The sequence below is a fragment of the Rhipicephalus sanguineus genome, chromosome 10 (assembly GCF_013339695.2).
Source record: "Rhipicephalus sanguineus isolate Rsan-2018 chromosome 10, BIME_Rsan_1.4, whole genome shotgun sequence".
Lineage (NCBI taxonomy): Eukaryota > Metazoa > Arthropoda > Arachnida > Ixodida > Ixodidae > Rhipicephalus > Rhipicephalus sanguineus.
The window spans coordinates 32115055-32139581 of NC_051185.1; the positions used below are offsets into that span (position 1 = coordinate 32115055).

At 46.2% G+C, this 24527-nt stretch overlaps 1 protein-coding gene across 1 annotated transcript in view; it reads right to left on the minus strand.

Moving 5' to 3' along the window:
* Window positions 1-1626: 1626 nt before the first annotated feature.
* LOC119406316 (adhesion G protein-coupled receptor E2) overlaps window positions 1627-24527 on the minus strand; it is a 66242-nt gene continuing 43341 nt past the window's right edge. Inside the window, exons 11-19 of the mRNA XM_037673053.2 lie at window positions 21851-22067; window positions 19369-19555; window positions 18210-18332; window positions 15775-15869; window positions 14022-14146; window positions 12339-12607; window positions 9569-9638; window positions 7750-8476; window positions 1627-6522 (exon numbers count right to left, since the gene is read on the minus strand). Of these exons, the coding sequence (XP_037528981.1) occupies window positions 5995-6522; window positions 7750-8476; window positions 9569-9638; window positions 12339-12607; window positions 14022-14146; window positions 15775-15869; window positions 18210-18332; window positions 19369-19555; window positions 21851-22067 (2341 nt within the window). The 3' untranslated portion in view covers window positions 1627-5994. The remainder of the gene's footprint in view (window positions 6523-7749; window positions 8477-9568; window positions 9639-12338; window positions 12608-14021; window positions 14147-15774; window positions 15870-18209; window positions 18333-19368; window positions 19556-21850; window positions 22068-24527) is intronic.

Below are 24527 nucleotides of genomic sequence, written 5' to 3' on the forward strand. Positions count from 1 at the left end.
CCAAGCGATGATCAAGCGATGTTGTTCGCGCGCAGACAAGTATCAGTGGCGGTATTTTGTAAGCATTCCTAAAACGGACTGAGGCGACCCGTCCGTTTGAGTCGCACGCGATTGGTCAATGTGATGTAGGTCCGGATCCCATGAGTTACCCCCCGATAATGTTCAGTTGTCAGTAAGTTGGTCAATGTGAGCCGTGACGAGCGCCGCGACGAAACAAAACGGATGGACGGATACGCAAGAAACCGTCTCAAGTGTCTACGTTTCAATCCAATCCAAGCCGTCTGGAAGCCATTTTAATCCATCCGTTTCGTTTCGGACGGTCTCGGAGATCGTCCGAAACGAAACGGATGAATTAAAATGGCTTCCAGGCGGCTTGGATTAGATTGAAACGTAGGCACTTGAGACGGTTTCTTGCGTATCCGTTTCGTTTCGTCACGGCTGACATTGACCAATCGCGTGCGACTCAAACGGACGGACCGCCTCCGTCCGTTTTAGGAATGCTTACAAAATACCGCCAAGGATCGGCTGTAAGAAGGCGGCGCATGTAAGACAGCCTGCCTGCCTCCCGAATTGAAACTGTTCCAGGGTTCCGGGCCACGGAAGGACTCTTCGTATGGTACGTTAGACAATACTTTTCTATTCATTATACGTGACATTAGACGTTGCTTGATAGTCCACTCTTTCATACGAAACAAAAGCCAAAGCACAACAACAAGAAAAGCCACGAGTGCGTTCGAAGCCGCAAGCACGAAGGCTAGGCAAATTCATGTACAGCCGCGTCCACGTCTGTGTATCGCGCGCGAGTAGCCAGCCTTCCTCTGCGGGGCGACACCTTGCGGCAGTTGTGGGCTCTGACGTGGAGTGCCTAGGAGCATGCACGCTCTTATAGTGATGCAGACCTGCTTTTCAGGAGTGACAACGTTGAAAAGTGCGCTTGTTTAACCGAAGGTGCCCGCTCCCTCAGAATTGTCGGCACCTCGATTCCAAAAGATGACGCGTTCCGACTGATAACATGCGCGTCGATAACACGTTGCGACTCACTCAGGTGCGTATTATCAGTCGCAACGAGTCTTTTGGAATCGAGGTGCTGACAGCGCCCCGAGGGAGCGTGCATCTTCGGTTAAACAAGCGCACTTTTCAACGTTGTCACTCGTGCAACGCATCTACAAGGGCGCGCATGCTCCTAGGCACACCACGTCAGAGCCTGCAACTGCCGCAAGGTGTCGCCCCGCACAGCGGGGTCGTCTGCTCGCCCGCTATACACAGGCGTGGGCGCGGCTGTACAACTCATCATTTCCCTGGTTGCTGAACGATCGCAGCGCCAGAGTTCCCTCAATAATATAGGAAACTACGAGAAAAGCCAAGCACCACGAAACTTCTGGCAAAAGATATAGGCTTGAAGGAATCCACGCTGGTCCAAACAAAATAACGTCGCTGATGCAAAAGTTCATGAGTGTACTCGGGAAAACTTTGTCATCAGCGACATTTTTATTTGACCACTTTAGTTCCGCCCAGTCAAAACCGTGAGACAATTACACCATCTCAGCCACTATGTAATCGTTTCGCACAACCTCATTGGATACGTCGGTTTGTCCCCTGGGCGCAAAATAAACTTGACACGATGTCAGGAAACGCCTTTAATTGGAATGTAATAGTTTCTTTCATATTTCATCGGGTGATCGCCATACACAGTAAACTTAGTTTCCCCCTCCTCCTGCACATCACTGGAGTAAATCGGGGCACGTCAAAACAAAGGACGGAATTATTTCGCCGCCCGTACAGGAAGATGGTAGAAGAGAGCGAAAAAAAAAAAGATGTCGCGTAGTGATGTACACAATGAGAATCACGGACGCGCGATGCAGACATATCCGTAGACACATACACACAACGAATGGCGATATAGCAGTTACGCTTTTACAGGTGTACGTTCTACGTCCTGGGGTCAAGCAAGAAAAAAAACGAAGGTGGCAATAGTACATAGGACAGGCAGTTTTTCCAAGCAAGAACAGGAACAACACACTTCGACGCGATAACTAAGTTTGAACGAGACGCAAATGAAGCTAAGAACTTTTCATAAACACTAAATGTAGTACAGTGAAAGTACAACTTTCAGTTGTACAAATCAGTGAAAGTGCAAATCAGTCAAAGTACAAATCAGTGAAAGTATAACATATTTAAGCGTGTGAGAAATTACGTGTGGGCCCTTTTTACAAAGCTTCCCATGACATGTTGTACGACTGGCACTGGACAGTTCCTTTATTCGATAAAAAAAGAACAAACAAAAAAACAACAAAGAGCTAGAAAACATCACATTGTAGTGGCAAAAACATTAGCATACTTTTGTCCAGACTCCAATCCCTGGTTTTTCTCGCTAGCGTAGCTAGAGCCTACTCAAATTATTTTCCCTTTTGTACCTAGTATAAATCACACGAACTGTTGTACTAATGAAGATATTGATCGCATAATTTCTTCTTGCAAAAAAAATGACAACAGTGTATCGCTGTTGGGCGAATACGGTGACTACTGAAATTACGAAAATCAGGTAATTAAATATTTTTGACCGGGGCAATGGGGTCACGGGATAGGAAAATAGTAGCGTAGGCTCTAAATTTACCTGAACCGACAATTATGTAAAATATGCAGTATCGTAGAAAGCGATATTCTTTCGCCTACCTTTTTTTAAATCTAGCTTCGTGTGTCATAACCTCCAAACCTTCAAAATACGTTATCCTGAACTTTCACAAACTAGGCAATGAAACGAACAGGATCGTTTAATGCTTCAACGATTCTAAACAACCATCACGTTGTAGTGCCTTACAGGCTGCTGTACATGTCACAGTCTGGTGCTCGGATCACGAAACATTAACCGGCAATTAATGTGAGCAAATTTGTTTGAATGACATAATAAAGTAAATAAGTTTTTATTCTACAAAAACATCAGTCAATGTAGCCCTACTGGCTCAACTGGCTGACCTCAAACCAAATCCGGCTTCAACGTTTCTACGAACTCAGTGAGAGGCGTTTAAATGCGCCGCAATATGGCCCACGAACAGGCACTGCGTTATTTTATTATCTCAGACAACCACTCATGCACACGTGAAAAGTAGCACGCTCAAGAACGTAGAAAACAAACTTTATGAGCACAAACATGACTCCACTGATATTAAGGAACCTTGGAAATGTACGTGTGTATGCGTATCAAGAAATTAGATGCAGGCAGGATATTTTTGTACATACAAACATGGGTGTAACATGTAAAAACATGCATGTTACAAGGATCAGTCTTACCTTCACGGCCACGCTTTCCCCCAAGGCAGTGAGCAAGGTGTACAGGAATGCCGACTCGTATCACACCTCGTCCTTCGAAGGTACTGACGTCGTGGTGAAACGCGTGGCCTATTTTTTGAAAGCTTAAAAGGGCGCCTAAACCACTCCTAACACAAAGACGTGAGAAGGGTTTCCTTCTCGCCTTCGCAACCCTTCCTACAAGCTCTATCTCCTACTCGCCACTTATGTCTTCGTCAAAGAAGGGAACAATGTCACCACTAAACGTTGAGCCTATCAGGATTGCGCGCTTTTCGGCTACACGCTGTTACCTCCCCTTGCACAGTCTAAAACGTACAAGGCTAAGAGAATTCAGTTGATAGCGCACGATAGTTACGCGAGACAAGGCGGCATAGGCTTGCGACTGCGTGGCAAAGCAGGGTTGGAGACAATTCACCCCTGATAGCTTTCGTATGTGGACCAATGGAGAGCTTATTTCCTCACTACGCCACGTTAACAGATTGCCGTCGTCACGAATTGTGTCCGTAACGACGGGAAACGGCCGGAGAAATTAGCACGCTCGGTCTTCGTATTTTAAGAAGTTGTTCATGGGTCACCGCGCAACTATCCCCGAATGCTTCCAGTAGACGCTAAACGTTAGCGCTGTCGACAGTTTTCGAACCGAAGTCGACAAGTTGAACCGACACTAATCTACCCCTCAGCAGATGCAGCGTGCGCTGATCTTACGGGCGGCGCATTAAGGGGACCACTGGGTCACGTGACGCTCCGTCCGCGAAGTGAATCGGCGATTTGTTATCGGGCGCGTCTGACTTCAAACGCGGAAACGGACCCGGAGCTCCCGTTTGCATCTAGAGATAAAGAACGAAGTGTGTGCCCGGCTCTTTACGCAAACTAACAATGCTGTGTGCTTGGTTAAAAAAAATGAGGCGTCTTACGTACGAAAACTACCATATCATTGCGGGGCGCATTGTAATGGGAGACTACACATTAATTCTGACCACGCAGGGTTCTTTCGAGCCTACTCCGTCCCTTTTTTACCAACAAGCGGTATGTACCCACAAGCCCAAGCAGCTAGATTTTTACTTATCTCCTTCATCGAAGCATACGCATGCTTCGTTTTGTGTTTTGCCCGAATCATAATGCTGCCGTGGTAGCCGGGAATCAATCCTGCGTCCTAGAGCTCAGCAGCGGCCTCTAAACCTTCGCCTCTAATTCCCCACAACGTTTTGTATGCGCTTGTGAAGAATAAATTAACTTTGCGAAGTGCTGATGGGCGCGGATAATGAGAAAAATAGTTCGCATATGAAACTTACGAATATGCTTTTGCTGCCGGTGAATTTAAGCACAACGCGGACTCCAATTTAACGAAGGCGAGCCGGCATCCTTACACGCCTTGCTCAGAGTCACAGGTTGAAAACAGCATATCAAGTATTAATGAGCAGAGCTGAAGGATGTCAAATATAGCATCCACGCGCATTCACTGAAAGTTCGGTACACGTACAAATTGATTTGTCGAACATGTAGGACAGTTGGAAATTTTCTTTCTTGATAACGATTAAAATGGGGCTATACAGTCAGTGGCAAACCACCGCCGCTAAAAATGTCGAGAGCACACAACACCGCAGCTTTCTTTCTTCCTTCCTTTGGCCAAGGTCGTGGCTGAATGTTCGGGGTCAAGGCTTAGTAACAACAAGAACAAACAACAAGTTGACACACTCGATTCCTCACTGGTTTTCAATTTCGTCCGACTGGCATCACTGAACTGTCAGAAACAACACGGCATCTGAAGGCGCACATCTGTAGTATAGACCACTGCTCCAAGTCGTGCTCGCGCACAGTACGTACACGCACAATCACTCCTTCGCCAGGCTTCTTTTATTTTTTACACCTCCATTGACACTATTTCGGTTTCAGCGTTTGAACACCAAGGGCACATTTCCACCCCGCGGCGCCATCTCGTTCAAGTCGGGTCGCCAGACGATTCTGCAGAGTCATTCCGGTTTACAGGTTTTCTTCAAAGGACTGCGCATGAAAAACAGCTTCGTCATGGCATCATGGTAAAGATCTTTCCATTTCCGCCCCATTCCTCTATCTTCATGACAGTGAAATCAGCCTCCTCGAAAAATGTGACAAATATCTGTATTATGAGGATGCGCGCGTAGTCAGTCTATTTGTATTTAATCCTTTCTGTGTAATAAACCCGACAGTTGTTAGTTCATCGCCTGTCCTGTGTCCTTCTTCTCGTGTTTCCGTCTTGTTGCGCAGCTTTTACCATGAAAATGAACCAACTAGCCCAGTTTTGTACGCTATTCCACGTCATTCTGTAATTTTCTCACTTCATAGCGGCGCACTGGTTGTGTGACGTGAAATGGACGCGTTCGCGTCGAACAATGCATCGCCGACAATGCAGCTAGATAGGTGCTCCTTGTGGTCGCCGGCTAACAGACGGCCACTGCACTCACGTACCAAAATGATCAGACCACGCCTTCGCGTCCATTAGCTTTCCGGTCTGGGATGTGGGCATCGCCGGAACGTTGCTGTTCTAGTCTTCACCAAAGGGCCCACGGCACAAGCCGGCCAGGAGCGAGTGGCACATAATCTGGTGGTACACCCAAGGCTACAACCTCACAGTTGGTTTTATCACCGGGGAGATCAATCGGAAAACAAAAGGGCCGTGAACACAGTAGTCACTCGTAGCTATTCAGTCTTTCAGGACGCCACCGTAACGCCGGCTCCTTTCGCTATCGTAAACGACGTCTCTTCGGTAGTCGTCTTCAGTGAGCTACGGAGAGGGTCGCGATCCGAACCCGCAGGTAGAGAAGGCTCCGCCACCACTGTCGCCGCCTCCGTAGGGACGTTCCAGAAGTGAGGGAGTTCTGGTACACTCGGTGTGCTCGCGGGCACGGGAGAGGGCCTCTGGAATGTGCTGAAGGACTCCAGCTTGGGCTTGTCCAGTGGAGACTGCACGATGCCGTTGATACGAATGGGCGTTGTTTCGCCGCCGGCGTAGGCGAACAAGATGTGCGCCTTCTGGTCACCCACGAGGCCTATGGTTGTGGGCATGTTGCGTGACTGGTCGTGGTACTGGTTTACGGGTTCCGATACCCTCAACGTGTTGGTCTTCATGATTTGCTGCTCTTGGCCAGAGTACAGGTCGGGGACCATTGATGGGACTTGGTGTTCGGAAGAGTAGAACTCCTTGTGGTTCTCCTTGGAATCGGGCTCCTCGATAACCACCTGGGAGAGCGAAAGTGAGGGTGTCAAAAAATTACGGTTGAAATTTTGAAACAATGTGCGAACTGATAAAGCGAGTGGACCTATCGTGCTTCCAAGGACAAACTTAAACTGGCCCAATGGTCAAAAAGATTCACGTTACTTTTGAAGAATTTCAGACGTCATAGTCTGCACAAAATTACAAATATTAAACGTGCGTGCCTGTGAGACTACAGTTATTGAATTGTCCTTTACCAGCCAATAATACCACTTTTAGTTGTTTCGTAATCTTATGCTACTTGAAATCATAAAAGCTGATCGTTATGTAATTCCTTGAAGCAAAAGTGACTGTTTCTTAGTCTAACTCTACAATATGCAATGTACGCCCAACTAGTTATACGTTATATCAGGTAAATGCCCCTACTGATCCTTTAGGGCCCGCAGCACCGAATTTTGAAACAAAAGATGAATGTCACGGAAACAACTAAAAAACAATATTATATTATGAAGAAATAAATTCGTGGCGTTGCATATATAGCACTTGTGGGTAAAAAGTAGAAAAAAAAGGCGTGTTGAAAAACGGGAAATATAATCCTGAGCCCAATTCTTATTGGCTGTGCATATCACACTCGGTGCTGAAGAATGACATATATTAGTATAGCGCAATGAAACTTCGGTAATTCAAGTAAATAATGAGCAGGGTTAGGAATAATTATGCAACTGGGCGACATTGGGTGAAGAGATTTTCAATCAGTGAACTTGATTTCATCTGTGACGAAGCTGTCGACAAACTTGAGTGCACGTAGCTGCAAACATCACATTATCCGGACAAGAAAAATTGGGGAAGCTAAGCCCTGGTAGTGCGAAGACTAAGGGAACAACGGAGCATGTGATTTTCCCCTCCTACTGACCGTCATATAACTCCGCCTCACGCTCACCTACCTTTCCTATTCCCTTGCTATACTATACTATAAAAGGCTATGCTATGCTCACCCTGTCCTCTCCTCTTTTCTCTCCTCGCCCCCTTCACCTTCTTTTCCTACCCCCTTTGTATACTATACTATACATGACTATGTTTTACCCTCTCTCTCTTCCTCCTTCCTCTCACTCTTTCTCCCCTTTCCCAACCCGTTGCTATACTATACTATCACAGCTGCACCGAGTTTTGTTCAGCTGCGCCGAGTTTTGAGCGGTCACCGGCGACGGCTGGAAGCTAAGCTTAAACAGCTCTGCTTAAGATTAAAGATTCACCTTGTGGGAGGGCTTTTTCTTCTTAGTCAGCGTGCCCGAATTCTTGTCGTCCTTCTGCACGTTCGAGTTCTTAAGCAATTTTCCGACACCAGAGAAACGGGGCAGCCTGGCTGGGTGGTCCCTGGCGCCCGGCGCACCGCCGTTGCCTCCCTTGCTCCAGATGTTGCTATTGAACACCACGGTGCTCGTGCTGTCCGTGCTGCTGGACGTGACCCGCACCATCGACGAGTGGCTGTTCTGCTTGGGATTCGAGTTGGCGCACCAGGAACCCGCGGGCACCGCACCGCCTCGGTGCTTCTTGAACGTTCCCGTGGTGACCAGCTGCGCCCACGAAGCGCGGGCCTCCGGGTACTGCAGCACCCTCACCACGAAGATGAGGAAGCCCTGCATCGAGTTGCACACGCAGAAGACGTACTGGAACACGGTCTTGGCTTCGCCCACCGCGAACAAGCCGAATATCCACGTAACCCCGAGCAGGGTCATGACGGTGAAGGCGCCCCGGACCTGGGCCGCGGTGATTGGAGGGTTGGCTGCAGCGCTTGACGGGCTGGAAGCCGAGCACGAGTTGTGGTTGGCCGATTTGCTCGTGTTGGCTTCGGCCATGCGAGGCTTGAACAGCACGCGTGTGACCATGATGAAGACGAGTAGGTTGACGAACAGGATGAAGCAGGATATCCCCAGGAATGCGATGTAGTAGATGAATTGGTTTTTGGAAGATATCACGCAGCTACAGAGAAGACGAAAAAAAAAAAACTATGACATTCACACCTAGCAAATCACTGCAACGCATGTAAATGATGACGCGACCTTTGTCAAGCGTGCCAAAGCAAAAATTGGAAGGTAAATAGAGGCGGCTCACATTAAAAATCTGGTGTTAACTGTGTAAGTGCTCCGATTGTGTATATAACTGTCAAAGAAATGCAGTTTTTATATGGTAAGCCATAATGCATCTCGAGATGTGAAGAAGCGCTCATGTATAAAACCTTGCTTCGTGCTTTTCAATAAATGTAGTTTGAAGTCAGCGCCAATCTGTGGTTTATGTGTCTTCCCCTTGTCTTTGTTTCTTTGCGCTGGACATATTTAGAATAAGATCTTCAGTGCAACCTTTGCGAGTGGGTACTTGACCATTGCGTGATGCCAACCTCGCTTAAAACGTATGCTGTTATGTAAATTATGTAGTGAGTTCTTGTCGATGATTATCAGGCCGTAATGGAATATTTCTTAGTGCAGCAAAAGAAAGATGTTATCTTTGATACGTTCGTATTTTGCTCGATTTTACGTGTAGGCATCGCCACGGTAGCAGAATTGAACGTGTTTGAGTCATCTGAGAAAAGGTTGCGTTTATAAATAATAATAATTCAGCCTTTTTCGACGTTGTTTCACGTTATATTTCATTTTTGGGCACTTTTATCACATCTGGCGGACCACGTTTACATCAGTTCGGCACATGTTTACACCAGTTCGGCACATGTATACACCAGTTTGGCACATGTTGAGCAACTGTGCTGTCTTGGTAACTACCAGTACGTCTAATTATCAAATTCGATTTATCATAGCTTGTTATTCGTGAAGAGACGAGCGGCCCACGTTTCAGCGCGTGGTTCTAGAGTGCATATTGGGAATACAATTGTTTGATAAACTGTATATAGTTACCTCATGCCCAAAGTCATGGCCTTGCGCAACTTCATCATTGATGCGTTAGAGTATCTGTATTCATTAGAGCTATCGCCTCAGTTACTTACAGTAAATTTTACCACACACCGAAATTCAAACCGCATTTTTGCCCCTCATCGATTGTCCACCCTCACTGCAAACTTACTAGTCATCTCGATTCCTGTAAGGCTCCAAGTCTATGGCCAGACATGTTCCAACGACCACAGCCGGGATTCCTGTAAAACACGATATTGTTTATAAGCAAACGTATAAGGGACAAGTCCAAGTGGACGCAGATATGGTATTTAGTTAAGGTCCCAAATTGAGTTGTCAAGTTCTTGACTATTGCTGTAAATGGAATTACTGGAAAGTTCCTAAAGGACGCACAAAATGAAGGCACGGAAAGAACAGCGAAAAGTGTACTCTTATTTCTAAGTAAAGCGCCCAAGTAAAAGGGGGAAAGATGAAGGCACATAAAAAGGGAGCTTGCACCGATATGACCTATGCTCGCAACTCCCACACTTGTCCATGGGTAGCCACACTGATTTCATCTAAGTGGTCGTTGTTTTCATTGACTGTAGTATTCACACGGAGTAGGAGGGTAAATACAGGGTAAGAGAGGAAAGTCAGCAAGTGCAAGTATCGGCTCACTGCTGTGCGTTATGTAAACGGCAGATGGAATGAAATGTGATAGAAGTGAAGGAGGCTGTAGAGAAACGCAGAAAGGGCAGAGACGCCAGTGCGGTGCAGCGCGAAGCAACTCTCGCAGTAACGGCAATATGCGGGAGTCACTAAATACTGCAGCAATGCGATTCAGATCCTGTGTTCAACCTGCACTAGACCATGCCCCTAGAAATTTGTCCCTTCCAGGGAATGGAACAAATATGGGGATTTAATGAAGGGCTCGTTTTCATTGTTAGATACATCCCAATGAAAGCAACAGACAATGAAGCCAAAGTATAGGCGACATTACTGGCAGCCTTTAACTGTAGTATAGTAATTAGGATCTGAGTGTAAGCGCATTGAAATGGATGAAAACACAAGTTGCCGCCGGCAGGGGCCGAAGCTACAACCTTCGAATAACATACTTCAAATATCAGCGCACCAACAAAACGAGCACACTAAAGCGGAGGAAACGACGCACACAACAAGCGCTGAAAGGGGCCCTTGTACTAGAAATAAACTGGAGTAAAATGGCAACTTGGGCGAGTTGGTATCGGTTCATACTTCAAATATCAGCGCACCAACAAAACGAGCACACTAGAGCGGAGGAAACGACGCACACAACAAGCGCTGAAAGGGGCCCTTGTACTAGAAATAAACTGGAGTAAAATGGCAACTTGGGCGAGTTGGTATCGGTTCATACTTCAAATATCAGCGCACCAACAAAACGAGCACACTAAAGCGGAGGAAACGACGCACACAACAAGCGTTGAAAGGGGCCCTTGTACTAGAAATAAACTGGAGTAAAATGGCAACTTGGGCGAGTTGGTATCGGTTCATACTTCAAATATCAGCGCACCAACAAAACGCGCACACTAAAGCGGAGGAAACGACGCACACAACAAGCGCTGAAAGGGGCCCTTGTACTAGAAATAAACTGGAGTAAAATGGCAACTTGGGCGAGTTGGTATCGGTTCATACTTCAAATATCAGCGCACCAACAAAACGAGCACACTAGAGCGGAGGAAACGACGCACACAACAAGCGCTGAAAGGGGCCCTTGTACTAGAAATAAACTGGAGTAAAATGGCAACTTGGGCGAGTTGGTATCGGTTCATACTTCAAATATCAGCGCACCAACAAAACGAGCACACTAAAGCGGAGGAAACGACGCACACAACAAGCGTTGAAAGGGGCCCTTGTACTAGAAATAAACTGGAGTAAAATGGCAACTTGGGCGAGTTGGTATCGGTTCATACTTCAAATATCAGCGCACCAACAAAACGCGCACACTAAAGCGGAGGAAACGACGCACACAACAAGCGCAGAAAGGGGCCCTTGTACTAGAAATAAACTGGAGTAAAATGGCAACTTGGGCGAGTTGGTATCGGTTCATACTTCAAATTTGAAGTATGAACCGATACCAACTCGCCCAAGTTGCCATTTTACTCCAGTTTATTTCTAGTACAAGGGCCCCTTTCAGCGCTTGTTGTGTGCGTCGTTTCCTCCGCTTTAGTGTGCTCGTTTTGTTGGTGCGCTGATATTTGAAGTATGAACCGATACCAACTCGCCCAAGTTGCCATTTTACTCCAGTTTATTTCTAGTACAAGGGCCCCTTTCAGCGCTTGTTGTGTGCGTCGTTTCCTCCGCTTTAGTGTGCTCGTTTTGTTGGTGCGCTGATATTTGAAGTATGAACCGATACCAACTCGCCCAAGTTGCCATTTTACTTCGAATAACACTTCCGACGCTCTGCCCATTCACCTACGGTGGCGGTCGTCCTCCCGTCCACTTCTCTGAGCATTTGTGGGTATCTAACCATGGGAGTGTAAGCCAGCCCCCTTTGTAGCCGTGACAGCGAGTGTGGAATTCTTTTTTTTTTTGCCAGCTGGCGTCACGCAGCACAGCATCGTTTTTACAGGTGGGATCTGCCCAATGAACACTCGCATGCCACCTAAAGGCATCAAGCCTGCAGGAACTATACCCTCGCTGTGAATGAACGAAAGAAGGGTAATGGATCAACGGCTTGTTTCCTTGTTAGCCAATAAAGCCAAGGAAGGAATAGGGGACAATATTTTTAGTATTTAACAACAGCTTAGTAGCTATGGCATAAATGAATTGGAATTAAATTGGACCGAACCTACAGCCTTCGGATAACGCGTCCGATGCTCTCTCTACCAAGATTATCGGACGCATTATTCGAAGGTTGTAGGTTCGGTCCCTACAGGCGCCAAGTTTACCTGACGGCATGTAGCATGAACAGCGCGATCGCTTACCCCAAGCGACAAGGATGCGCTTGAGCATGAAGCACGTCTCGGACGTAGCGAACACGTGCACCAGCATCTGGTACATGTTCGAGGCCTCGACACCCATCCAGGCGAGGCAGGCGAGCAGGAAGTAGTGAGTGGCCACGGCCGTACCCAGGCACAGCTCGAGCCTGGGGAAGCGCTCGTGTAGCGAGCCCACCAGGAAGGATACATTCAGCAGGAGCATGGCCGAACACAAGTTGAGCAGGATCTTGCCCGATCTGTCCTTGTTGAGGCATCTGTTAGCAGAGAAAGCAGCGACAATAGGACAGTTTGCATGGCTACATATGCTGATGCTGATGCTTTATGATTCATGAAGCACTTTTAGGTCCCGTTTCATAACCTTCATTGTAGCATATACGACAATACACAGCGCTAACTTGCTACAAGCGTTCATTTTTGTTTTCCAGCGATGTTCGTACCACTCACCATCACGTGACAGCTGTGCTACAACGGAGCTTAAGAAGTGACCCACTACCAAGAAGCCCACGTATCCACCCTTATTGATTTAGGTCCCGTTGTTGGCGACCTTCGAGAGACCCTGAGCCAAAAGCCAGAGCCGTTACCTGGGCAGTCAAACGAAAACACCCGGGCACCGTTGCGAGAACAAAACGAGAACAAATAAAATGCTGTCTCTGGCCCCCAACCCTTTGTACAGGACCGCATTACATAAGCTAGTTACTGTCCAAACATGTTTAAAAAATGTTGCTTCCGGGTTCTTAGTATGTTTGTTAACAATATGAGTAAAGCTGTAATTGCTAGTACGTTAAAAATTTTTTTTAATCAGTGCACAATCACACAGGTGTCAGTCTAGCGAAAGGCTGTGTCCCTGTGCGCTGGTTTTCCTAACTGTCAAAAGATGATGTAGGTGATTATGGTTAGCGAACTCTAAACGTAACGACGAATCGAATTTATGCAATCAAATTGCTCCATGTGCTGGATAACTAGTGGTTTAGGCATTACTAAGTTATTCATAATGAAAGGTTAGTAGAAGTTAAGCCCCAACACACTCGCGACATATTATTGGTGGTAACATATTTTAGGAGGCTGTAAACAATACTAATGGCTCAATGAACAAAGCTTACCTACTTTGTGCTTTCATTACATACCTTGCGGACTATTTCTAGATTGCGAAGTTGAAATCCAACAGTGATTGACTAAGATAGCGTGAGATTTTCAGCCCTTCGTCTCGACAATGTCCTTGAAATTCATTGTTGCTTCAAATAACTATGCATTAAAATGCACAGCGAATTTTTTGTACCCGATAATACAGGTTCACTTTATTATAAGGAGACTTGAGTATAGAAGGCTCTGAACGTTTGCGATCTTGAGAGAACTTCAAAGCACACATGCCTAGAAGAACGACGAGAGTTCGTTCTGTGCTTGGCGCAGCATTCTGCTAGCAGCCACTGTGAAATTAATCGCGCACTTTTATTTATTTACAGAGCTGTCAAGAAACGCACATTACAAAGCGCGTTGCACTGCCTTATGCGTAGTCCACATATATTTCAGCGACATTTAGACACCTGTCACCGCTAGTGAGAAGATGTTGTTGCTCACTTTTACCACGTGACAGCGAAGTGAACGACATTGTCAGGACGTGCAAATCGCGCAAATGGACGGGCTACCGAACGTTCTTAATCAGAAGCTCACCTGAAAAGGGCGTAGGTCAGTATGGTGAAGAAGAGGCCGACGACAGACATGATGCAGCCCACGTAAGATATGAGCGAGAGGATCCGGTAGTGGTGACGTGCCGTGACCATTCCAGGAAGGGGATCCTAGTGGAGGAAGAGTTCACAAATATGTCAATCGGAAGTAGCTCACGTCCGGCAAAAACGCAGTTACTGTAAAATTGGTGCAATTACTCAGAAGAACACCGTTGTTCCAAGCACGCACAAATGCGCGTGAAACTCTGGTGGCCCGTTTTGCTCTTACGGGTGATATCGCTTCGCCACGATCTTTAACTATATGGGTACAGCGAGCTTTAAAAAGCAGGCACATGCTCATGGCCATCATGTACCAGCGAAATTGAAATTTTATAGAAGCATTCGTCTGTAATTCATACCGCACAATAAACATAAACTTCATTGTCTGATAACAAAACATCGATTCAGTAGCGGGGCACTCTTAACCACTCGCATCTTTTCAGATAACTTTGCGAGATGACTACCCGCATACAAACATGTTTGCTGCACCGTCTATCGAAATGATTTTCGTGACCTTTTTTTTTGTTCCCCATCTCGGAACAAAGCTGGCACGCTCGTAATGCGCCCTGCATGTGACCAGGAAAGCTGTTCAGGCAGGAAAATGGCCTGCACGATGAATATCAGGGTTTTTGGAAACACCGATGTTGACTGTTCTCGTTGGAAAAGTCTTTGGCATGCCAATAATAACTCCACGGTAACGTAACTAATGTCAACCAGGCAATTATAATTATTAGGAATTCCTAAAGGGCTATAGAGCGCGAAAAGAAGATGACGTCTGCGTAACTGTGATTATTCGTTCACGTTTGAACACCTGTAAGTGGATAGGTTTGGGTTACTGATCCTACAATATGTATGCATGGCCTTCGTAAGCCATGAACGACAAGCATCGTCATCCGCCAGCTTGGAATGCGACATCACTGTTCTGACATTTTAGGACTATATTTGCTGCCTATGTATTTACTTCGTGTCTGTAACTGCTGTTCATACTGCGATCCCGTAAAGCCTTCTATAGGACGTTATCCATTTCTTTCTCCTTGATGTATTTTTCGACACGAAGAATCATTTACTGATTGGCGAAGACCATTCTCAATTGATGAAGAACAACCTAATGACATGCAATCCGTATAGCGTAAGCAGGTAACGGATATGTACCTCATGAGTTCCACGATTGCGAGATCCTAATTTATTCACCACTGAGCAGGGGTAGTATTCTGTAGGGGTGCATTCAGTGAACTGTTCATTTGGGCACGCTATGATTGGCTAAACCAGGCGGGCCAGCACCAATATAAAATTATGGCTTCGATCAATATCTAATCAGTGCACGCTTAAATGGACAGTCCGTTTAGTGGACTGTTACAGAATACCACACAAGATCGCAAAAAAAAAAGCTTATATTACCGTCGTCAACATTATTAACGCTGAGAATGCAAATACACTGCGAACATAACCTTCAGCGCGAATTCAGTTATTCCATTCGTCCCGTTCCCTCTCACTCAAGTGCCCAAGACACAACTTTTTACCCAATTTGTAACTTGTGTTTCGCGCATGATAGCCTTAGCGGCTTATGTGTCATTAAACCTAACAAACAAACAACAAACAAAGATGTGCTCAATTAGTGTGACGAAATTTGCCCTAATATTTGTAGAAGCACTTTGTCGAGATGGATGCAATGCGAGGCAGGTCTGTATCAAGTTACGTACCAGCAGCAGCGAAAACGCAGTCATGTGCGTCGAGGTGCAGACAGTCACGTTTCCGGACTTGTTTGTCGTTATTCCAGCGGTGGACCATTCCTTACCTGAAAATGAAAACACTCAGTGAAAGTACGTTTGGCCAGAGCTCGTACATACTCGTGGTGCCATGAGTGTCTTGGTTTCATCTGTCACGGGGTGCCAAGCCAGCCCCCATGAACTAATACGTCATTCCATACACTCTTATCAGCGGCGCGACAGTATACGAAAGGCAACTACTTAAAAAATTGGCCGCGTATCTGCGTGCTCCGCTGCAAATGCCGTGTAAAGACGATAGAGGAGGCGCCGCGTCTACGCTGCGTTAGAGTTCCTGTATATGCTACCTTTAGGTAGCAGAGTTGCCCATCTGTCTTCCAAACGCCGCTAGCAACCATGCATTGCGGCGAAGCTGCCGCTTGGGCCAATTCTTGTATTTTTTTACGCCACCGCTGCAGCGAATCGGATTGACACCAGACATCGACAGTTCAGTTAATCACCGGCCTTCGACACGCCAAACATGTCGATCGGCGCCGCGGTAGGCATGTCGCCTGCAAAAACGTACAGTGGCTTCGGCGCATAGCGGTGGTTGCTTGGCAGACCTATGCGCAACTCTGCTACCTAAAGGTAGCATATACAGTAACTCTACGCTGCGTGAGATATGGACGCCATCTGGCAATACATCGAGAAACATGAGCTTGTGCAGAGGGTTTCCTTCCTCCATGGCAGAGGGCTTTCGTCGGCGCGCATAGCATGGTATTTTCAGTGCAGCCGCAGCCGCAGCTTAAGAAACCAGTGTCTTTAGAATTATGTATCTATGTATTTTCTAATAAAGAAACACACCGCCTAATACTTACCTAGTGATGTTGCGCCTCAGATATGCGTAATATTTACTTTTTGATCGACAACGTTCACAAGTATGAACAGCCGTACCAGTTCAATATGGGTGGGCGGTAAGCAAGAGTTTCAACTTTGGCAGGGTGGTTGAATCGGGTGACAGACAGACAAACAGAAAGACGGACAGACAGACCAAAATATCTGCGTTTCTTAAGTTCCCCAAGAAATACTATCGTCGTTGAAATCCTGACAATCATCTCACTGAAAAACTTTATACTCCAGTCGAAGCAGAGTAACACCCCTGTCACACGGGGCAACTTAAGTGCACTTTGAGGGAATATACTTCGCCGCTAGTGTTATTCGCACGCTGTCACACGGGAACGCTTAGTGACACTCGCTGCGAAGCGCACTTGCCGGCGAGTGCGTTCGCCAAACTCACTTCGCTGCGACGGAGTGTCTAGCCTTGGTTGCAGTGGCTCGAGAATAAATACGTGACTATCCGAAGCCGAGTTCGTAGCATTTTTTAAGCTATCGTTTTCGTTAGTAGGAATATTCTTATGCATTAAAACATACTATACTACAAAAAAACTACTCTGCTATTCTCGTTCTCAGGCAGTTTACAGCCACGACCGCCAGGGGCATACCCAGCCCACGCCGGGTAACGGCCGCAACCGCCGCGTTTGTATGTAAAGTTTATTTTAAGGGCTGCTTATAGCTGTAACGCATTATTATTTAAGAAACATTGCCTGAAATAGCGAATATCTGTTGTGCTGCTTAAGTACCCATTGCCGTTACAATTATTTCCAAAGTACACTTCCCTTTCTCGTGTAGCAGCGCACCGCCAAAGTGTCATTCTGGGGGCCTAAGTACACTCCATCAAAATTACCCTAAAGTTTCCATTGTGACCGGCTATAATACCAAATTTTCGCAAAATATCACCTAGAAACCGGGAAAACACGACGCCTCGCGACGTCGAGTTAGTGATCATTTTGCGGTTCAGACGACGAGTAATGCAAGACATCGTGGTTTAGCGCTAAAGAAAGACAGACACATGTGAGAGACAGGACAGGCGCTGTCCTGTCTCTCACATGTGTCTGTCTTTCTTTAGCGCTAAACCACGATGTTAAGTACTCACCAACTCGCCCAACAACAAGTTCTTATTGAGTAATGCAAGCGCTACCGTTTTTTGAAGGGCATCACTGTCATTGCAAGAGAGCAAGCGTCAAATTATTCTGCGAGAACGTGAGTGTCAGCGATGCCAAGTACATAATTTGTTGCGTGTTGTGCAGCGGATATATTTGACTCATATTTCATGAATGAGCAAGCGTAGCGCTGCGCCGTGATTACGTCAGACTATCCGCTATGTTACTGTAGTGCGCTGCGTTAAGAACATTATAGTTCGTAATTCACGTACAAAGCTGTTGATGAGATATATTCGCGCTGCTAGTTATTCCACATGCAGATGCACGTAATAGCGTTATTCTTGTTTAGTTATAATCACGGAACATCCGCAGGTTTCAAGTGAATCGACGAAGCGAACCATACTTCCATGAAATGCGACTTCAAATACTCACGGCGCTCATCCCAGAATGCGCAGATGCGCCTCTCTGCGTTGTAAGTCGGGTACGAGTAGACCAAGGGTTCGGTCAAGTTCTCGATCTTGCTGTCGCCGATCTTGGCAGAGAGGACGACTTGTCCTGCGAGAGTGACAGGGGAGAACGTTGCCGTTAGAAAGAGCGCGCGGCCAATTTACACGAGGCATAGCTTGGGGGCAAAGAAAAATAAATTATGGGGAGTGGTTCCCTCTGTTGTAGAACATAACGTGGCAAACAGTTTCCGATGCATAAATAGCTGCAGAAATTTTCATCATTCATAACATCGCTATGAAGAGATGAAATATCCTTGAACGCAGGGTATCACTGGAGCCAACGTTTTAACAAGCGGTGATGTCTTCTTTAAGGCCGCAACGTTGAAGCAAAAACTGCTCGTCGAAACTTTGGCTCCTGCGAAACCGCCTTGTTTATGACAGCGCTATGCCACATAAAAGTGATTCCAAGACGCTCCACTTCTCAGCTCCGAATTCGTTTCCGAGATCCACCAGTTCTGAGCTGAACGTTGTAACATGAATAGAGGCAGAAAGCACAGTTTCGTTCTCTTGTGCTGATGGTTGGAAGAGAAAGCAATTTTGATCATGACGGCTGTCGTCATTTGTCTTGTTGGGGCACTTATGGAAGAACCTCACCACAGATTGCGAATGTTTACGAACTGCTCCTTAAGTGTTTTATTTGCGCGCTACTGAAGCTTATTTGCGTGTTGTGTTTTCATCGTCCTTAAAAATATAAGAAAGCAGATGGTTCTCAGACACTGCATCATTAAGGCGAGCAATTCCAGAGCGTATACCGCAAGTTCGCCGCAAGAAAGTTTAATCGCACTTGGACTTTGTACGGACTGCCAAGAAAATGCCGACGCCGTTCACAACTTTTCAAACGATGGCGTGATGTAGTGACGTCATCGCGTGACGTAATGTTAATGTCACAAGTTTTTGCGATATGTGACGTCATGGTGACATCACATGATGACGTCATGAAGTGACATCGTTCGCGACGTATGTCACGTGGGCTTTAGTAACACTTAATTGGCCTGCCGTGTTTCGCTCAAGGGGCCGCTCAACGAGACAAATAAGGCTTTCAGCTTAATAAAGGCACGAAGTTAGTAAGGATGTAGATGACGTACCTGCACTGACCAGAGAACCCGGGCTGTGTCGAGCAGGTCGAAAGAACTTGTCGTTGCGGTAGGAGATGAAAGCGATGCGAGGTCCCTTCTCCACTTCGTGTATGGGCCGGTACGGCTCACCGGACGCCAGAAGGGAGCTGTTTATGGCCATCGACAGTGCCTCGAACGGGATTGTGATCACGATGTTCTGCGTACAGCACGGAAGCAAATAATACATGCACACATTATAAAACGTTAGAGATGAGAGTTGGGCTAGTTGGTATCTATTAATTGCTTGAGGTATCTCTAATTAGCGCAAAAAAGAACGAAGAACAAGGCAAGGTAAACAGACGGGACCCAGCGCTAAACTTCAGCTGAGAACTTGCTCAGGAGCAAAACATACAATTCACATGATGTTTAGAAACCGGCGCAATAGAGAAATATTCAGTATAAATATGCTCCCTATATTCACCACCAATCTTTTTAGCGGTTCAACCTACGCATGCAACATCTGATTAAACCGTTTAATGGGCAGGTACCTCTCAAGATATCCGCATTTTTTATTGGTGAGAGCCAGCGACGGAGCAATTACACACCCGCTTTTTTTTATGCAATGCGCTACAAGTACTTCCCTGCATTATGCAAGAGAACGCCTTAACAGCAAAGCGTACTCAGATAAATTTTCGAAAAGGCGACAAATTCCCTGAATGAGCGGTCATATTAGGAACTTCATGCAACATGCGAAAGCAGACGTTGGAAACAGTTAATCTTTGTGCATTTTGGTTGTGTAACGCGCGGATATTTCGGCATGTCATTCTCGATATATAGTCACCCGGAACCTATTTTGTTTTTCTTTTCACCCTTAACTAGCGTAGAGTAATGTTACAATGGCTCCAAAAAGTTGCCCGAGGTCCTGTCATCCGGAATGGCTCAGTCAAGCCGCAGGAGAATTGATGTCTGGGCAAGTTGGCCGCCCGTTTCAAAGATGTATATCTCAGTCAAACCACCTGTCGTTTTTTGTATGGGCTGCGTTTGAAGCTGCTGAAATTACAAGCATTATAGCATGTCATGACATGAATGACTGCATGCATGGCGTGATTGGCAAGGAATGGACTATGTCATAGCATGACGTACAGAAACCACTCGCTTCTTAAATTGAAAGGCTTGCCCTTAGCCACAAGAGAAACATTTGGCAAACATTTTGTGAACAAAATTGAACATTAACTCGTAAAATGTGCGACATTACATGTATGACATCACCTGACATGAGGGACATGACATGGATGACCTTACGCAAAGGTGAGGAACATGTCCTTGGGTACCGATTGATCAAGCCTTGGAAGATATCCCACAAAATGCCGAGCCGGGGTGCCGCCATAAAGGAAAATTTGGAAACTCGGGCATCATTTATTATCCGCGCCAAAGTACCTTAAATGACGTGAAGCTCTTCAATAAGCCCAATAAAAAAGTCATATGATCCATTATGCTCTCGCCCAAGACGACTCTAGGATGACAGCCACCTTCATATTGTTCTCATACGATTCTTTTCATGTTTTCCCCCACTCATGAAAAATTTCTGCACCTCATGTGTTGTTGGACTACCTTCGAGATTGGGCCACCTTTGACCAAGCGAAGGTTTCATCTGATGACATCATCATTTGACGTCATAATGACATCACAAATGTGTTATAACCTGTGTCGTCATGATGACGTCATTTAACACCACGTGACATGTCGCGTCGTTGATGTTGGCGCCGCGGACGCCGACATTCACTTCTCGCGTTTGGTGATGCAACTAAGGCTTTCGCCTTAAAGGGGCCCTAACTAAACTCTGCAAAAAAAAAAACAAAAAAAACGAGCGCGTTATTTTTACCTGGCGTTTCCCGTCTTTTCGGCACAATTCGTGACGCCAGCAGCTTGTTCACGTGATGTCATGAGGAAACGATATCGCGATTGGTCCATACACGAGCGATATGAGTTGTAATTTGTCTCCTACCCTGTCTTCTGAGCAGTCGCACACCTGCTCTGCCCTGTCTCGCATGGCTATCGTATGCGATCAACTGATTTCACTCCGTTTCAACAAGACGGTGAGATGGGCTAGTTGGTGAACATTCATGCTTAAAGCACAAAGCTTTTAAGCGCACATAAAACGTGGACCGAAGATTTAAGAACTTGACAGGACAGCGCTGTCCTGGGAAGTTCTTAAATCCTCGGTCCTCGTTTTATGTGCGCTTAAAAGCTTTGTCCTTTAAACATGAATGTTCACTCCGTTTTGTGCGTTTTCGACTGCGCAAGCGGTTATAACAGCGTCTAACGATAAAGCGCGAAATCGCGATCGGCTCAACGCTTTGTGCTGACACTGTCGCCGTGTTTTATGAAGAAATAAATGGCGACGTGGAGATGGTGCCTGTAGGAAGGGTAGCGAAAGCGAGAAAGAAACCGCTCTCTCGTCTTTGAACTCGTTGTGGCTTTGGAGCCCTTTAAAAGACATGGTTGCACTCACATCGCCGTTCTCCTGCTCGTCGCCGTCTCCGGAGAAGTCCTCGTGCAGGTAGTGGTCTCCGTTGGAACGCAGCGAGAAGCTGAGGAAGTCCTGGCCCTGAGACAGCAGCTTGGGCGACCATGCGACCGCCTTGACCACCAGGTTCTCATTCTCGATGATGAGCGCTCCGGGTCCCAGCACCACCTCCGAGGTGAACCTCTCCACCACCGAAACCAGCCTGCGTGTCACACAGCCCGTCATTCGATGCCTAAGGTCGCCGAAGTTCACTCCTGCTCTGCTTATTTCCTTAAAGGCCCTCTTTTTTTTTTTTTTTTGGGGGGGGGGGGTTGTTAAATAAGGGGTGGGGATCATTATGCAATGGATAATCCAAAGTAAAAAACCAATGAAATTTTCAAAAACTTTGAAAGACTTTGAACAAAGGGTGGTACACTGTGCAAACGAGAACGCGCGTTAAATGAGGAATTAGTGCAAGAAAGGTTCGTTAATTAGGCGAAACAAAAGAAACAACAACGTTTGGCAATTGAACGTAATACCCGTTCGCTGAAGCGCCATTGCGTCAGCACACAGGTCACGGGATCTCGCTTTGACCAATGAGGGGAGTTTCTACAAGGAATGGCAGTTAATTTGGCAAAACAGAAGATATATTAGCGATGAACATACGGTATCTATTTGCAGATACGACATGGTAGATACAACAAAGCGCAGGGCTTCCGCGTATGTTCAGATTTTAAATAGAATGGTTGACCCATTCAGGTCGAGGGTTCGACGTGATACCGACTGGTCAGGTAAAGGCATTGTTAATAAATGAGTCACTGACCAACGTCATATAAATAAAATGACGTTTCGGTGTCCGTACGGATCGTTTGTTTACATTGGACTGACAGCAAAGCAGAGGTTCTCTAAATAGTGCTCAAAGCATGACGCAATGCGACGATGAAGGCATGAAGCATTGCGCCATGCGTTCAAAGTTACTGAAAGAACCTTTGCTTGGCCGTCATTCCATTGCGAAGAAGGGAACCGAACGGATCCCGAAATGTCATTTTATTTCATTTCGACATTGGCCAGTCACCTGTTTATTAAGAATTGGCCCGTAGAGATAATCATAGTACTAAAGAAATCAGAATTTCGCGACCACATGCCTGAATTGGATGTCGGCCATTGCCATGTGGACTATCAGAAATATTTAGTCGTATCATCGTAACGCTCTATACTACAAAGCCCATGTAATAAACGTCACCACATATTCTCGTAAAGTTGGTGTCGCAAAAAACTCACAGGGTCTCTTGTGGATTCGCCTTGAACGACTCGAAGACGAAAGCCATCATGGCATGCCTCTTTTACCCAGCACATTCTATCGATGCCCAACGCTCACTGGTCAGTTATTACTAATTAACTCATCACTCTCAATTTCGTTTATAATTATATACATGCAGTAATCACTCGCTTTTGTGTGGCTTTCGCTACCCTAGACGCAAGAAAGCGGAGTCACGCGAACGCCTCTCTTTTTAGATGTGAAGCATCTTATAGCGGAGTTCAATCTGGTGGTGGTGGTGGTGGTGGTGTGCGGCGTGACCACCCTTACTGCGCATGCGCAAGCCCTCTCCACAGCGTCCTCTCCCTCTCCACTCCCCTCTCCCTCTCTACTTCCCATTTCCCCTTTCCCCTCACCCCCTCCACTTCCCCTCTACCCTTTCCCTCTCCCCTCCACTCACCATCTTCCTCTCTCCCTCCCCCTCTCCCCTCTCCCTTTCCCCTCTGAAAAGCGGGCTCGACATGCCGAAACGCTGCTTTGCATCGCCTCATGGTCCCCGTAAGTATACTGCGCGGTAGTAAACACGGACGACAAGAAGACACAAGGACAAGTGTCCTCTTCTTGTCGTCCGTGTTTACTACCGCGCAGTATACTTACGTCGATCATGAATCTCCAACTCGCCCAATCGTCCACCTTGATCTCATGGTCCCCATTAGCGGGCGATGGTGTGATTTTTAAGTACGGAGCACTTCAGGGGCCTGGCTTGTCCATCCATATACCTCATGTGGCGTGATCCCGCTCACAGTAAAGCGCTCAATACAGGCCGTAACAAGGCTAGCAATGCTGAAAACCGTGTCAAAATGAACGAACATGGTATAAAATAATATTGTCACGGGCGCTTGCTTGTAATACTTCCTGCTTGTAACAACATATGTAAGAGAAAAAAACAAGTAATTGCAATAATTAACTTGAAAGTGCTAAAACATTTTGGATCCGTGCGGCTGACTCCGGAGACGCCGCGAGCGAATGTCCCTGCCCTGCGCTTCGCCGGCGAGGCATTCCTTATATATATATATATATATATATATATATATATATATATATATATATATATATATATATATATATATATATATATATATATATATCGAATGAAGAAAGATACTACGACTTAGGTTGGTTTGGCACTGTATACTTTCACTAACGTTTCGTCTGGTGGACCAGACTTTGTCAAAGTAACAAGTAAATTGTGGTGGGTTTCCTTATAAACACGTTTAAGTTAGATAGTTTCAAAGAATTTATCGATAGCAAGAATGACAACATCAGGTAGCGGTCACACACAGTCGACATAGATTCATACGCGCACATTTGGGACTCGTGGCAGTGAAGTCACGTTACACAGATTAAGATAGATTGCACACGCAG